The 18,199-nt window shown below is 43.5% G+C and overlaps 1 protein-coding gene and 1 pseudogene across 1 annotated transcript; both read right to left on the reverse strand.

Annotated features, from left to right (window-relative positions):
* Positions 1–378: 378 nt before the first annotated feature.
* Positions 379–13,300, reverse strand: LOC145416321 (rRNA methyltransferase 3, mitochondrial). The gene is made up of 5 exons (XM_080285320.1): positions 13,097–13,300; positions 9,819–9,939; positions 6,283–6,557; positions 5,139–5,297; positions 379–1,019 (listed from the first exon to the last, which is right to left on the reverse strand). The coding sequence occupies exons 1-5, from the start codon at positions 13,278–13,280 to the stop codon at positions 379–381; spliced, it is 1,380 nt and encodes a 459-aa protein (XP_080141446.1). The 5' UTR covers positions 13,281–13,300.
* Positions 13,301–16,458: 3,158 nt separating this feature from the next.
* LOC145416402 (5S ribosomal RNA) lies at positions 16,459–16,576 on the reverse strand (annotated as a pseudogene).
* Positions 16,577–18,199: the final 1,623 nt, after the last annotated feature.

Raw genomic sequence — 18,199 nt, forward strand, 5'->3', positions numbered from 1 at the left:
CACTGTAAACAGTGGTTCTGTACAATACAGTCGAGGACAAAGGTTCATCTAATATTTCACTCGTTCAACCTTCCACTGTCCCCTGTTGGCATTCCTATGTTGCGAGATGCTTGGTATACAATACTCCTTTCCCCACTGATGATTCTCTTGAATACAGGGCATCATGGGGGAAAGTTAAGGAAAAACCTTATGTGTGAAGTAGACACAGTGGAATGGTATGTCAACTTTTGTTCTTGACTGTAGTCATATGAAAAATGCACTTATATACGTATCTGAAGTATTCAGTGTGAGAAAATTATATACAGGTATATAATACAGTGTTTTAATACTAGAGTACAACACATTTTCTTTATTACAAGAAAATTTTACACAGTAGCCTTATGAATTACACTGGTTCTTTTCTGGCTTCTGATATCCCTCCTCAGCAAAATGACCATGTGATAGATGTTGGTACTGTCTATTGACTTCATAAAGAATAATTCCAGCTGCCACACTTGAATTTAAACTTTCCATTCCATTAGCCAATGGAATGGCAACTTTCAAACCAGTATGCTCAACAGCAAACTTCTTGGCTGCATTACTGAGGCCAGTTTCCCCACCTATAACTACAACAGTGCCATTAAAGCCAGAGGCAGCGAGTTCAGCTTGCAGTGTATCATAATACTTGACTGGTAGCTGGACATTCTCATATCTACTCAGGTGCTCTTCATCATCATAACTAGGATCAATAACCAACCTTTTACCTTCACGGTCCATCTCATATATACATGCAGTGCGTTCTTCTAAGTCTGGAAGTGTGGCTTTATTCTCCTTGGTACTTGTTTTTTCTTGATTAATATGCTTCTCCTTATTTTCCTCATCTTGGTGTGTATCCCGGCACACATCAGCCAGCAGGAGTTGTGCATTATCTGGTAAGAGGTTGATCAGGGTGTCCCAGGTTGCCTTGAGGGTGAGTCGAAGACGAAAGTGAGCCCCACACCCGGCCCTCACTGCCTTGCGTTCCCAAGGGTCACAGCAGCCTGGCATTGAGATTATGGCATATGGCTATATGCAGATACACAGATCCAGGTATTATACAGGTACTAAATGAAGTTTACACCACCTTTCTTTTCGAAAGACCACAGCATCCTGGTATAGTATTGGTACAGCAACCCATCATACTCAGCCTAATTCAATAACTTATACTATATGAGGTTCTTTTTTTAATTCCTTTGCATGAGTGTCACAGGTCTACCACAGGGTATTCAATTCCAGCTGAGGAGCCTGAAAAAGTTAACTACCTGTACATAAATTTACAGTTAATGGACAAAGGATCAGTGGTTCCCATTGGTTATTAACAGTGTAAATACAGAACACTATAATGTTTTGCCTTGATATACAAAATAACTGTACAGTTCCCTATTAAGCAAAACATGATGTCTGATGATGCATTTTCTGAGCATTTCCACAACGATCACATAAGTAGGAGCATGAGGAGTAAAATATTGACTTTAAACAAAACATCTTGATACTATATGATTATAAAAAAAAATTTGACATATAGATGCAACAAAAAGCATTAGGAGAAATACATTGAGGTGATTTGGCCATGTGAAGAGAGTGTATGTGAGTGAGGTGGAGTGGGGAAGAGGGAGGGGGAGGCTGAGGATGAGGTGGAGGGATGGAGTGGAGAGGCATATGAGAGCTGGGTGTGTGAGCTGGGGGGAAGGCAGCAAAATGGTGGAGGACAAAGTGACCTGGAGGCGATCTGTTTCTGGTCACCCCTTACGGGATTATGGTGTCTAGCAACAAATGGACAGTATGTGAATAAAATATTGGAACTATTCTGGTGGTGTGCATGCTTCCTCTACAGGACTGGTTTTGTTAGAATTTTTGAATTTCTGCTTTCACAGGTCAGTAACTGTGAAAAGCAACTACAATACTATCGAGTCTGTGTAGCTATCTATATACCTAGGCTGCTTCCTCCAAAGAAAGGAAGGTAGCTGAGGCAGGATGACACACTCCCAAATTTACTCATCCATACACACACACATTCATTCGCATCTGTTTAGCAAAAAGACATAATACCAAGTCCTCGTTACAAGTTGCTTTGTTTTCATTTTATTTATTTATTTTTTTTTTTTTTGTTCTCTTTTATTGTCAAGTCCACAGTATACAGGAAATTTTCACTTGGTTGCTATCTGTCTCCAGCATCCTTGTTACTCCAGGACCAAAGTGATGTGACTGGCAAAAATAATAATAAAGTTAAAGGTGAAAATGTTTAAGCAAGGAGGCTCACTAATGTTGTTACTTTAGCTCACCAACAATGTGTGTAAGTCTACTGCAGCTTTAATAAATTCCAATATTACCTAGCTTTGATACTTAATTTGGATTTCTTCAACAATATGGTGGCAAATTTTGAGAGAAGTCATTCCAGTAACATATACTTTAGTACTTCTCCATAGGCTTTCCAATGATGGGCATAGGTTCACTGCAGCTTTCATAATTCTGAGATAGTCCAGTACTGGTTTTCAATTCTGCATTTTTTTTTTTCTTTTTTCAGTAAATGGTGGCAAATTCTGTGAATGGTCACTCAAGTAACACCTCTTACTTTTCCATAAGCTTTCCACTGATGTGTGTAGGTCCAATGTAGCTATAATAGTTGCTGAGATGATAGAATCCTTACACACTTGAGCTATAATTTAAAAGTCACTGAAAAAAATAGGATACGATATTTCTGAGTACACACCATTCTGCCTCTGCTACTTCACTCCTATGGTAATTGTAATAAGTGAAAGCAAAGTGTATAAAAGAAAAAAGTGATGTGTAATGTAAGTATTGCAGTATCAGATGCAGTACCTTGAAGTTAGTTAATGCCTCTACTAGTGTGTCCATAGTAACAACATTATCTATATGTATCTATGGCTCTGTATCATATGGTACGATACCTGTTTTAGCTCTCTGCCTGTTGTCTGTCTAGTCATCAGTTTTATCATTCATCATCTACAACACTGTTTGGTGAGTATCTTTATTCCTCAGAAATAGCTCACTGTACAGTACAGTACTCAGCCTTTTCCTAAGCGTCATATTCTTATTGCATGCGGTTTGGGAATATGTAAAAAAGTACCTCTGACTACTCCAGAATCTCTTAATATCCATTATAATCAATCCTCCCCTCCCTCCCCAAATTCCAAATAAACAAGAGTCCCCTGCATTACAAAGAAACTGTTAACTAAAGTTCTACAGCTACCTACAAAGCTGATCTGTTAGTTTCCCAAAGTATAAAGAACCTTCTGTATGGAAAGTGTTGTGATACTTTGGAACATATCCTTGGCATAGCATGAGGACTACCTGTAAAGAAATCTATGCAAAAACCTCAGTATTACCATGATTTATATATTTACACAATCAATGGTTCGGTGAAAACAACAATATTTAACTAGCATATGTAAATGTGAATCTATAAAAAAAAAATAAAATAAAATAAAATAAAAAGCACCACAAAATGCTAAGCAAGCAAATGTGCATCATGCTTGTCATTCCCGTTGTTAAAAAGAACTGACTCAAATATTCACCCCACCAATGGTCAACTTCACTGACCCATATACTGCTCATCTCAGCTCATCCTGTTCACTCCTCTAAGCTCAATCAACTCTCCCACCCTAACCATGAAGTAGTTTGTTTCTGAACTCCATATCAAAGGGACTACTTTCTTCAATGCAAAAAAAAAGAAAGAACCAAAAGCTAGAAGCCTACAAAAAAGTTGCTGTTTCCAAGAAAAATTGGACAAATAAGAGCCATAATCAAGACTGGATCATTTTGAGACATGTGGACACATTGTCTAGACAGAGCTCATGTTTTGTAAATAGCTTCATGAGCTTGGCTTGATAGTAATCACTATGATTTGATCTGATGCACCAGAATGATCCTGAAAGAACCTCTTTGAGTATAATATAGCAAAGATGGTCAGATAGATCATTACCTCTACAATGACTTGTACGGATGTCCCCTACCAAGGACTCATTCCCAGTTAAAACTGAACCAACTTAAACCCAAGCAGCATGATCATGCATTTTATTCTTGTCATCCCCAAATGACTTTCATTTCCACAGGAACAAACTCCTGTACTGAGAATATAATAACGGCTATACCTAACCTTTCTAGGTGATAAATCTTCCTTAAGCTGAATAAATCATCTGGAGAAAATGGAAAAAAAAAAAAAAGAAACTGTGGGGTAAATGGATGTGAACTAACCAAACCCAACTTCAACTGACAGAAAGGGACAGAATTGATATGCCTATTAGCCTATATGGCTGAAATTACCAAGACAGACTAGATACTTCCTTGCTGACCTGAATGATTCTAAACAGGTGTGCACTAAAGACACAAGCATGAGATTACATGGGAAGGCACTGTTTCCTCCCACTAACGTTTACTGTTCCAGCCCCATCCAAAGAAAAATTCTGGATTGTATGTCAAGTGAAGGCACCCACCATCTGCTCATCCAGTGTGACTCTGCACTGAGTGACAAGCCAAATGGTTACCTGCAACCCAGAAACCACTTACTGAACAGTATCATACTGTATCATTTGTATCATTTATAAAAGCTCCAACATGCTTGCATGTATCAGCCTTGGTCACATAATGGTGACTCTTCATGCTACTTGATCTGGCAGCCTCCCTATTCAGTTCTTCATCCCTAAGGTCACACTCTGTGGATTCATCCTATGTCTTTTTCAGTGTGCCTCTCATAATCCTACCCCTGACATTTACACTTTACACCTTCCACACCCAATTGTCCTCCTCCATCCTCTTAACATGCCCAAACCATCTCAATCTACCCCTCCCCATCACAACACCAATACATTCCAGTCCCATCCTTACCAACTTATGACATTCATCATGCGAAATTGCAATTATATGTGTTTGCCTATCGTTGTTTACATGCTAGGGACTCATTTCCCTAAAATTAGAGTCTTCTCTTATCTAAATAATTTTCCCAGTAAGGTTTATAATTTGTCCAGTACGGAATTACTGTAGTCCAGTAAGGCAGTGCTGTCTGATCTCATTACTGCACTAGAGGTGATCCCATTATATTGTACAATATTCCTTCCATCCTAAGTATACAACAGATCTGCCAGAAAATAATATGAACCTACCTTTCATAAGGATAACATCAGTAATGCCAACAGATGCAGCAGTGCGAAGGATGCCTCCAATGTTAGAGGGCTCCCGAATCTGATCCAGTATCAAAATCACTGGTATACTGGCTTTGGCTGTAGCAGTCCTGGCACTCAGCCCTTCCAGGCTGAATACACCTGTACAAAAATATTACCATTATTACAATACCATCATCACCATATTTTTTACAAGTAAATGAGGTGGGTAGGATCTATATACATGAAAATGAAAACATAAAAGTGGGCAAGATATCAACAAAGTATACAGTAAGAGCCATTCAAAACCTCCATCATTCAACTCAGCACTACCCAGTCAGATGCACTGTAGCTTAAGGCTAAGCTACTCAGTCCAGATATTTAAGAGGAGATTGACCAGCAGTTCACCCTTTAGTGGCATTATGTGAGTAAGAAACCCCAATCAACCACAATTTGACCCTCATGGCCCAGTCTGGTTGAAGTGCCATAATTCACTACAGTAGCAGGCACAAAATGGAAGTACTGTTTATAGACAAACTGTTGAAACTGGAAAATTAAAAACCAATATGGGAGTGCTATGTATTGACATTTTGCCACACACTTTCTTCAGGAAACAACTGCAGAGTATACGCAACACTGCCTGTATATGTAGCCGTGACAGGAGAGGGGTTGAGGGTGCAGTGGTGTTGCTAGGAAGACAGAGAAAGATGAGGCATCAGGTGGGGTCAGGTGTGGTGCAAGCAAAAGAGGGAGGGTGGTGGGAAGAGAGACTGTCAAAGATGGAGTAGGAAGACAGGTGAAGTACAGTACAGTACTAAGTGTAGAGGGTGGTGTGAATTTTACTATTGACAGTACATTAGACCATAAAATTAGCCAAATGATAATATCCAGTATTCTGTACAATGGCATTAGAACATGCTATTACTGCTGCCTCAAGACATCTGTGTCTCTTCACATCTCCTTCTCCTTGAGGCAGCTGATGCCTAAGTATGGACAGACTGGAGGGATGTGTTCACTTGTAACAAGAGAATCATTCCTATTTCATAATAATATCATTAAATTTTCATGCAACCATTATTTAGTATTCAAATTAAGGAACTGGTCCAGTTCCATCAGGTGAAAACAACCTGACTATATTAACTCGTACCAATTATTCCCGGGGAAGTGGTGAGAGATGACCAGGTCTGGAGGGTCTTATATGGTGTGCGATACAGTGGCAGTGTGTTTAGGAAGCACAATTCATCCACACCAAAGCTGGATGGGTTGCTTGAGAGATTTACCAGCTGGCTGAGGCGAGTAAAGAATATCGCCTCTGGACGGGCTCCTGCATCCAGTGCCTCCTTGATGATTTTAATACCTTCTGCCACAAACAACCCATGCTTCTCACGAAACTTACGAGACGCCACATTGCTAAGAAGGCTCCTGCAAATTAAAAATAAAATAAGGTAAAGATAATGGGAACACATCAGTTGCTGCCTATGTAATATGCTGTGAGTATACATTAGAACACTAACAGATTCTGAGGAACCACTACACTCAACAGAAAGTCTTAGTTTCACACTTTCACTTTCCACTTCAGTACAGAATTCTCATTTTCATCATTCTTGGCCAAGTGAACCTGAATTAATTTATCATATATAATTCACTGTTCAATCTGTAACTATGCTCTTTCAAGAAATATGGTCAAGGAAACTCTGCATCCTTGTACTGCATCTCTGAGCCCAGATTCACAAACATACAATCAACGATCTTCTGAAGTTAACATATTTATCAGCAGGAAGAACACTGGGCATGAAATGATCCTGCTCTTTCTTTTTTTTTTGTTCTTCCTCACAAATTTAAAAAATAACTAAGATAATTTGCTTGTCATCACTAAGATCTGTATCCGCACAAAGAACAAGAGACATGGGATGCTTCTCCATTTTCCTTGTCCTTGCCACATAAACAAATTTGAGTTGTAAGTGAGGTGGTCACATATTCATTACTGAATCCTGACCTTGCTCTTCATATGTAATTCTTTCCAATACACACACCACCACCAACCACTGCCACCACCACAACTGCTTCCACCAGCATGAACACAACTAAACACCACTCATGCCATTATATACTCTCTCTTTCCCAATACTGTGCTGTACTGTGTGCAAGGAAAATATCACCAAACACTATGCCAATGGTTAACTTGTTGCTGGTTAGCTTACTACATAAAACTTATCCATTAAATCATGTGCATTAAAGCATTTAACTGTGGCAGTGCACACCCTGGGTGGTGCAGCTGCAGCATCCACCTGGGAGCCAAACCTCATCATATTTTCTTGCACCTCACTGTGGAATGGAATCTGATCTGACCATAGTGAGGAGCTGTCTATCACTGGGCAACACTGATTCCCTACATGGTGCATGTATTGTAACTACTAGCTGTCCCTGTAGGATGACCCCATAGGTGCAGTTGCTTACCAGTGGCTGATGGATCTGCTCAGCCAGATATAGGCCTTATAGGGTTAAGCTGCAGCAGCAACAACAACATGATCATTCACACAACTATGTTCATTAAATTACTTAACTATGGCAAAATAGGAAATCAAGAAGCTGAAAGAAAACTGAGAGCAGCCACCATACTCAGACCTCTGATTTTTATGAAGGCCTTCAAAGCACCCGCCACATTCCTTTCCTGTGTTACTCACCTTTCTACTTTCTTTGCACATTTTCCTCTCTTCTCTATCACTTCAAGAAGGTATTTAAACTCTGGCACCTGGCAGGTGGTTTAGTGGGTAATTAAGGTGCTCCAATCAGACTGAGCCAGTGCAGGTTTATATCTAAGGGGTGGTTGGGGTTTACTGCTCAAGAAATGCCACTCAGGGATGAGTGAGGCTGGTTACTCTCATCTTAATTGCCAGGACCAACTTGCCTAGCCCCGGGCTCCTACGCTCCTCGTGGGACGACATAGGATTGGATGATGGAAGGATGAATGGATATACTGTACTAAACAGTCATGGTAACATCACACAACCTTGTCTTACTCGTTTCGTTTTTAAAGGCTCCAACATGCTTGCATGCATCGGCCTTGGTCACCTCATGGCGGCTCTCCATGCTGCACGATCTATTGCAGCCTCCCTGTTCAGTCCCTTAACCCTGAGGTCACATCTCATGTCTTTCTCAGTCTACCCCTCATAACCCCACCCCCAATATTAACACTTCTCACCTTCCTCACCCAATTATCATCTCCCATCCTCTCCAAATGCCCAAACCACCTCCATCTACCTCTCCTCATAACAACACCAATACACTCCAGTCCCATCCTACCTCTCAACTCTTCCATCGTAAACCCAGCCCCCCCAGACCTTGTACGCAGGGAAACACAACACATCCACCAAATCACTGTCATTTCTGTACGTCTGAGCCTGCGAATATCCTCCTCCTTTAGTGCCCAGGTCACACTACCATACAGCATTACACTCCTAACACATGCTGCATACAAAGACTCCTTAGCACGTAGGGAGAGTCCTCTCAATGTTAGAAGAGGCAACAGCTCCCTGAACTTCATCCAACCACTCCTCACCCTAGCCACAAAGCTAGCTCCAGCCCCACCTCCAGCACACAACATGTCTCCCAAATAACAAAACTCTTCCACACACTCAAGAGATTCACCAGCAAGTTCAATCCTTTCAGGCCTGACAATCTCTACCTGCTCTCCCCAACATGCTGTACACATAAAATCAGCATTATCTCACAGTCTACCTCTGATATAAAACCACTCACTCATCTTGATTACATGTGGTGTATTCATAACAGGAAAAGGTGTTGGCAATAAGGTTTATATTAAGGGTAACAAAATTTAAAAGCTCTCTTGCATCTTCTTACAAGTTTTCCTCACCAGCTCATTATTCTGTTTTCTAACTGATCCTGAAATAGTGAATGAAAGAAACAGTACAAGTGGCTAGGCTATCTCTAATGCATATTACAATCCCTTTACTATGATGGCTCTCCTATTCTAAATAATCTGTCTTCCTTACGCTGAAAGGGGTTCAGGAGGAAACAGCCACTTTAAATGCTAACTCATACGCTAAATGTGGGAGAAGACTTCCAGTGAGCAGTCAAATATAATAATGTCTACAGGGTTGGTAGCATCTATGGCATCTCCATCCATTATGGTACTTCTCTTCCTCACCCCCAACCACAGTGGATCTCAGTTACAGTACAGTATGTAGGACTGGTTCCCATTGGCCAGCAACTAACATAAAGTATTTTACATTAAAAAACAGTGAGTGTACATGACTACTCCTACAGGATAATACTGTTCATAACTGATGTTCTAAGTCATGTAAAAACTAACATACTGAATTCTAATGAGATGTGGCACCATACTGGTAAGTTAGCTATATGCAGTAGCTACTGTATTAAAGGTTTGTGTTCATATGACATTTGTGTAATAAGTATCATTATAATGTTATATAATATCAAACACTACTTGGTTGGTCTTATAATTACAGTACTGTAATGTTACAGCCATATGGCACAAATATATGGCAGATGAACTGAACATAATTGTGATGCAAAATGCACAACTCTGTTATCTGAATAGGCTAACAGTGCTCTACATGTTTCTCAAAAACAATACGGTTTACAGCTGGGCTCTGTAAGTTACAAAATACTATACAGTACCAGGTATCTACATATCCTTACCTAACTTGATTTTTGGCTTCTGATAACTGCTGATGTTTAATCTGCTTTGTTATATCAGGAACCGAACTTTGTATTCTATCAACTTCTTTTTCAACATGGCTTTCCTTGAAGTCTTCCGGTTCTGAAAATATTGACATATACCAGTACATACGCCAGAAGCAAGATAACACATTAATATACTCTGCAGTATACTGTTAACTGCACAACATAAAAATAAAAATATTTATTCATCAATGAAATGGTACTTTATTCCATCCATCCATCCATCATCCAATCCTACGTTGCCCCATGATGAGTGTAGGAGCCCAGGGCTAGGCAAGTTGGTCCTGGCATTTAAGATGAGAGTGACCAGCCTCACTCATCCTTGAGTGGGATTACTTGAGCAATAAACCCCAACCATCCCTTAGATATAAACCTTCACCAGCTCAATCCAATTGGAGCGCAATTATTACCCACTAAACCACCAGAAGCCAAAATTTGGTTATATGGTTACCACTCAGCATAGTAAATGGTTTCCTGGTGTACCGGAAACCATTTGGCTTGTCACTCAGTGTAGAGTCACCCACATTATTACTACGGTGAATACTTAAGTGGGGTTGGTGGAGGTTTAGTGCCCCTCCCTGTAAAACAATTAACTCTAAGCCCTTGGCCACCCCGTCTGGGATACATGGCGTCTGGCAATGAATGATGATGAATACTTCTGGTATAATACAGAACTTTGTTATCCAGACAAAACCTATCTATCTATTGCCAGATGCCTTAATCCCTTATATGGGGTGGCCACAAACAAACTGCCTCCATGGCACCCTGTCCCCTGCCATTTCACTGCCCTGCTCCCAACTCACACCCCCCTCTCTCATATACCTCTCCACTCCATCCCTCCATCTCATCCTTGGCCTTCCCTTCCCTCTCTCCCCCTCCACTTCACTCACATACACTCTCCTCATCAGTATTTCACTCACCATCCTCTCCACATGGCCAAACCACCTCAATGTGTTTCTCCTAACACTTCCTATCACATCCACATCCACACCACAATGCTCCTTCACATCCTCCTTTGTCAGTCTGTCTCTCCATGTGACTCCACATGCTCCTTTCAAATAACTCAATTCCACTGCTCTCACTCTTGACTTGTGTCCCTCCAACAAGGTTCAAGTTTTGCTTCCAACCATTAGAGTTGGAACCACAATACTGTACCGTACTATCATGCAGTGACTTTTTCACTTCCCTATTTCTTATCACTGTTTTCAAAGAACCAGCAAATTTTTTTCCCCGTTGTACCCTTAAAAGCAATTCTTCCTCTAATCTTTTATCCATACTCATCACATCCCCTATGTACTTCAATGCACTCACATTCTCCATTTCCTCACCATCCAGCCTCACTTAACAATACAGTATCATCTGCAAACAACAGAACAGGAAGTTTCCAAACACTGCTCTCACTCATCAGAACCATTCTAACATCCACTGAATATAAACAGACAAAATAATGGTTGTAAATGAATAATCTGCACTGACAAAATGAAAAAACTGTACAACACTCCCTATGTGTCAACAAGTGGGTTGGTGGAGGGTTAGTGCCCCTCCCTGTAAAACAAATAACTCAAAGTCAAATGGCCACCCCGTACGGGAATATGGCATCTGGCAATAGATCTATCTATCTATCTATTGCCAGATGCCTCAATCCCGTTTGGGGTGGCCACAAACAAAACGCCTCCACGTCGTCATGTCCCCCACCATTTCACTGCCCTGCTCCCAACTCACACACCCCTCTCTCATATACCTCTCCACCCCATCCCTCCATCTCATCCTTGGCTTCCCCCTCCCTCTTCCCCCCTCCACCTCACTCACATACATTCTCTTCGTCAGTCGTTCACCCTCCATCCTCTCCACATGGCCAAACCACCTCAGTGTGTTCCTCATAACGCTTCCTATCACATCCACATACACACCACAACGCTCCTTTATATCCTCATTCGTCAGCCTGTCTCTCCATGTGACTCCACAGGCTCCTCTTAAATAACTCATTTCCACTGCTCTCACTCTTGACTTGTGTCCTTCCAACAACGTCCAAGCTTCACTTCCATATGTTAGAGTTGGTATCACAATACTGCCATGTAGTAACTTTTTCACTTCCCTGTTTCTTATCACTGCTTTCAAAGAACCAGCAACTTTTCTTCCCTGCTGTACCCTTTCAAGCACTTCACCTTCCAAACCTCCATCCTTACTCATCACACTACCCAAGTACTTAAACGTACTCACATTTTCCAATTCCTCACCATCCAACCTCGCTGTACATTCACTAACTTCACCCCTCTCAAAGACCATCACTTTACTCTTCCCTACATTCACCTTTAGATTCCGTTTCTTACACAATCTCCCAAACTCATCCACCAATCCTTGCAGCTCCCCTTCGTCTTCACTCAACAACACAGTATCATCTGCAAACAACAGTACAGGGAGTTTCCAAACACTATCCTCTCTCACCAGGGCCGCTCCAACATCCACAACCCTACCTTGTACCGGTACCTCTTTATTACCCCATCGGTAAATTTTTACAAGTGGACAATACAACCCCGAGGCAGTGCAATATATTTTTCTGGCAGTTTCTGATGTGATTCGAATGTTTCTGACCTTCATTTTTGTTGGAAATGCCCCTCACCGAACACAATAAAACTAACCAAACCAAACCCAACATACCTAACCTATCTTAGGGGAGTAATAATCAATTTCCGAATGGGGTAATGGGGGTTATTTGTGATCCTGAGGGACTATACTATACGATAATGGTGCTAAAACTCCAAAACTGCATATTGTCCACTTGTAAAATAATACCACCCCATCCATGTACAGACTGAACAACCATGGAGACATGACACATCCCTGTTTCAACCCAACCTTCAAAGATAAAAATTCACTTAGTTCACCATCCACAAGAACTGCAGCCTTAGCACCATCATACATACTCTTCACAGCATTCAACAACTTCCCATCTACTCCATATATTCTTAATACTTTCCACAATCCTTGTCTATCCACCCTGTCATATGCTTTCTCCAAATCCATGAAAGCCGCATACAACTTCTTTCCCTTCTCTAGAAACTTTTCCACTAAAGATCTAAGAATGAATATCTGATCTACACAACCTCTTCCCTTCCTAAAGCCTCCCTGTTCTTCTCCAACCAATTTCTCTGTTCTTTCTCTAACTCTGTCAATAAATAGATAGATTAACCATTTCTAAATCCGATTGCAGTACTGTATACCGTACCTATACTTACTCTCCTGCTTATAGTTCTTCTTTTTCACAAGTATATTTTCATAGTATTCCAATGTCTGGCGTGCTTCATCAGCAACTGGCATGTGCACTCTGACGGGCCTCCTTGCCACCATGCGTGCATATCTCACCCATTGCAGCCTCAAACCCTGCACTGACGCTCCAACACGGGAGTAGATATTAAACATGTTTGTTCAGTATGCTGTTAAAGCGGTCAAACTGTTCCGTTTTTGCTTGTCTAGGGCAATCAAAGTTCAACTAATGAAATGCTGTTGATTAACATGTGGTTCTCGTGGGTGAATAATAACCACGATGAATAGTAAGTGCGATGGATCGGGCAATCAACACTATGGCCCTCTTCCTGTTTATGTAATGCATGAGGACTCTAGGTTAATTTGGACAGCTGTCAGGGTTCACTGATGTTTTCAGTTGACTGAATAGCTATGTCTGTCATCAGAAACTAACAGTCCCACACCATACAGTATGCGAGTCAAATGGGCTAAACGGTCTCATGTGATGTGATGTGATGTTGTTGAGGTCTTGTCTTTTCAACGGCACCCCTAAATGGTTTCCTTCTTTCTCTTTTCTCTTTCTTCTGTGTCTTTGTGTGGTCACGCCTCCTCTTACTTCGTGCAAACTATAATCAGTCGCCTTCAAAACAAAATTTTGGATATTCCGGCTTCATCCGGTAGTTTGCGTGTTCGAACTTTGTTTTATTCGGCTCCACTACCAGGGGGGCTCCACCATCATAAAATAACTAAAAAAAAATAACTAAAATGATAAAATAACTAAAAAAAAAAAAATGATAAAATAAAAAATAAAAATAAAAATGCAGCAGTGTAACTGTGATGACTTTGGACCATCGCAGCCATCAGTGAGCAATGTGATAACGGAAACACTCTGTGCTCTAACTGCTCCACACATTGTTAAGAGGTTTGTGAAGTTCCCCCATACACTCCCTGAACTACAAAGAACTGAAAGAAAATTCAGGCGAATTGCTGGCTTTCCTGGGGTAGCTGGTGTGATTGATGGGACTCACATACGAATTGTGGCACCAAACCAGTATGAAGTGGGTATAACTTTAGAAGTAACCAACGTTACCGATTTTCATTATATTACGTCCCTGAACTATTCTAACCAAGACTTACCTTTTAAGGCTAGTTTGAGTTAGGGGAGCTAATTTTGTAAGGGTCGTCATATAGTGGCTCAGGTTAGGCTATCTCTCAGTAGCGGATGAATGTCGCGCCATATTGGCTGGTGCAGGAATGTGCACTCGGTCTATGTCAGGCCCTAGGTTAGGCCTAGGTTAGGTTAGGTTAGTTTAATGCAGAATAGTGTGTTTTCAATTAATTTTGATCTTGATTTGGGGGGATAAACCCACTTTTGGAAATTTCATTCATTCATTGCCAGACGCCATGTATCCCAAACGGAGTGGCCAAGGGCTTAGAGTTAATTGTTTTTACGGGGAGGGGCACTAATCCTCCATCAACCCCACTTGACACGTAGGGACGCTGTTATGCTGAGTGTTTTTAGGCCGACTGCTCGTACTAAAAACACTAGCTACTGAGCGGGGTCCTCTTTCCGGACCGGAAGTAATGCACTAACAAAGGAACAGGACATAAAAACTAGGCAGTCCACCTTTAACACATCTATTACCTTAATTCTAACACCTTGACAATATTACATAGAATGATATTATGGGCAGAGGATACAGATATACAAAGTTACGTTAGTACAGCACGGGATGTTCACACACACTATAATTATACTTTACAATAGGTTAAGGGTCCATAAGTGAATGAGACTAACTTGCATTAAAGTCCAAAAGGTCTTAGTGTGCTGGGGCAATCGAGATGTCTGGGCTTGATGAGCCGGGGGGGAATTATTACTATAAAGGAACAAGGGGAGTAGAGCACTATAATTCACTGTTTGGGCTCGGCGCGGCAACTCTCGCCCGCGCGTACACTGACAAGGGGGGGGGGGGACTACTCTAGACTGGACTTGGGAATAGCACTAGTTGTACGAGCCCAGAACTTATAGTCTTTTCCAGGGGAAGGTATTTACGGACACTTTTTGGTGTAATCCCGCTGGTTCACTTTGTCACTGGATCACTATCTCTGTCTCACTATAGGAGAGGAAAAGTCACTATTCTTGCCCGAGTTTCTGGGGCGATATCACTTTGTCACTATAAGGTGTAGGTCCTCACTCTGGTCACGGTGCAGGGAGACCCTCTTGCCTGGGGTCTCGACCTGTTGTAGGCCCTCCTCTGGTCACGGTGCAGGGAGACCCTCTTGCCTGGGGTCTCGACCTGTTGTAGGCCCTCCTCTGGTCACGGTGAAGGGAGGCCTGTCTATGTTGGCCCTAGGGACTGAGGCCAAACAGGTGTAGCAGACGGGCCCGACGTCGTAGGGTCTGCGGCAGGGGGAGGTCGGCGTCAACGGGCTGCTGGGCTCGCCTGGGGGTCCGAAGACTGCGGAGGTCTGCTGGGGGACGTGCCGTCAGGTGTGGGCTGCGGCCTCGTCTCCTGCTGGTACCTGGGGAAGAGAAGAATTTCCCGGGGGTGGGAGGTAGGTCCCGACTGGGACCGGGCCTCTGTTCGGGTGACACTTTCGGGGCAACTCTCCCGGGTGGTGTCCAGCTACTCCTGCAGGAGTTAGCTGACTTTAGAGGACACACGGAGGCCGTGGTCTCTCTTGCACTTATGGAGGGTAGCACAGAGGCGACTCTCTCTCTTGTCTTCACAACTGCCGTGGCACCAGGTTGATCGGTCCTGGGACCCACTTGTGGCTTTGTGTGAGGGTCTCTTACCCTTGGAGTGGCTAGGGGTGTGAGCCCCGTACAGTCCACTATTGGGCCTCCTGCCCTGTTTGTTATAGAGGGTTCACCTCCCTCGTCAAAGGACCTCCTGTCCTGGTTGTGGCAGAGGGTATTACGTCCTCGTGGCTCACGGTGGCAGAGGATACAAGCCCCTCGTGGCTCACCAGGGTTGTTGCGGCAGAGGATGGAACTTCCCCGTGGCTCGCGGTGGCAGTAGGTGTATACACCTCGTGGCTCACCTAGGGACCTCCTGTCCCGTTGGGGTGAAGCTGTGGTCGTCACCACAAAACTACGAGGGACTGATGTTGTATCAGTCCCACCCCACTGCTGTCGATGGTCAACCCGCCGTGTAATTTGTTGCGGATCTAGGCTCACCTGGTGTTGAGGTAGTTGCGGGAAGAAGGGGCACAGGTCAGTGGTGGTTGGATGACCCTCTTGTCCCGGGTCACTAACCTGACCGTTATCTCCTCCTCGGGTGGTGGGGTGGTGGTGGCCCGGTGGTGGTGTGGGGGGTGGCGGGGCGGAAGGTCCGGTCGCGGGCATTTTAGATGCCAACAGCATCTGGTGTTCCCAGGCGGGAACCCATCCAAGTACTAACCAGAACCAACGTTGCTTAACTTCGCTGATCAGACGGGAAGCGGTGTACTCAACGTGGTATACTTGAGACTAATGAAAGAAAACATGTTTCTTGCTTCCTTATTCCTTCTTTGCAATGCTTTTCACTTTACCACATTCACTGATGGAACTGGGGCACAATAATGGTCTTTGGCTTCTTAGTCACATTCTGTAATGCTGTGTTTTTAAGGCGACTTCTCGTCGTAAAAACACGAGCACTGGAACGGGGTCCTTTTACTAGACCGGATGTAATGCACTAACAAAGGAACAGGGCATAAAAAGAGACAGTATACCGTATCACATCTATTGCTTAAGTTCTACTCATTACAGTGTACATACAACGATATTTAGTACATAGGAGAACAGAGATACAATATTACACTCATCTGCATAGACTGATCCAATATATATTAACACGTGGCACAGGGCAGTCGTGGACATTCTTTACTGTTACTTGAATGGAATTTTACCTCACTGTGATTGTTAGTTTGAATTAATTATTATGTTACTTGTAGATAATAATAAATTGGGGAGTTTCACTTTGGATCACTGCGATTGGGAGTCTGTGTCGGAGATATTACTATAATAGAGGTAGGGTGCGGATGGCGACACTCGACACTGTCACCAAGTCGCGGGGGCACATCACTTGCCTTTCGGCTCACTCGCGCACCTACCTCTAGTTCCACAGAAAACTCCCTGGTTCCTTGATGCAGGGGGGACTGAGTTATTTAACACTTTACACTTCGTACCCTGGTTACACGAATTTCTGTTATGCCACTGTTTAATATATCTTTTATAAAACACTGTCACTGTACTTTAGATCACTGTCACTGTACTCTTGGTCACTGTCACTGTCACTGTCTTACCCTTGTCTCCTGGATTATTAAATCACTGGTACTTACTATCAGGGAGGCTCCCTTGTCTGGGGCCTCGACCTGAGGGGCGGCTCCTTCCTAGGGCCACGCTGGTGGGGTGCAGGGAGGCCCTGTGGTCTGGGGGCCTCGACCTGATCGGGGGCCCTCGGGGCTAGGGCCGAACAGCCTGAGTAGTCAAGCCTGCTTCCTCTGCTTCCGGGGAGTGAGGGAGCCTAGATCTACGTCGTTGTAGACTGCGGTGGAGGGCCTGGGCGTCCTGGGACTGTGGGTGCTCAGGGGGAGAGGCGCCGTCAGGGCTGGGCTGCGGCAGCGTCTCCTGTAGGGCTCCGACAGGGCTAAAGAACTCCCGGGTGTGGGCGGTAAGTCCGTTATCGGGCCTTGCCACCACTCTAGTGCCTCCTCCTGGCCTAGAAGCCTGGATGGCGACGAAGGGCTCCCCGAAGGGAAAGAGGCTAAAGGGAGACTCACGCTCTTCGTGGTTCCCTGAGTGTGTCCATAGGTCTGAGTTGGGGCTCTACTTCCCCTATTGTGCACTTTGGCTGAAGCCGTGAACTTGCCCAGCGTGCGGGGGACACCTATAGGGTGATCGAGGTCGCCCTTTCACCGTGGCAAGGTACCGCCGGCGTGGTGTTCCTCCCGCAGTAGGAGACAAGCCGGAGTGAGGGGCTCAGGAGCCGCACTCTCTCCAATACGGACAGATCCTACTGTCAGGGAATTCTCCACCCTGGCATGTGCCCCAGCCGAAACTGAGTGTCTGCCCGTATGGAAAGCGACTAACGGATGAACAGGTTCACCCGTCC

This window comes from Coenobita brevimanus, chromosome 105 (assembly GCF_032717465.1).
Source record: "Coenobita brevimanus isolate Jiangsu-jjx chromosome 105, ASM3271746v2, whole genome shotgun sequence".
NCBI lineage: Eukaryota > Metazoa > Arthropoda > Malacostraca > Decapoda > Coenobitidae > Coenobita > Coenobita brevimanus.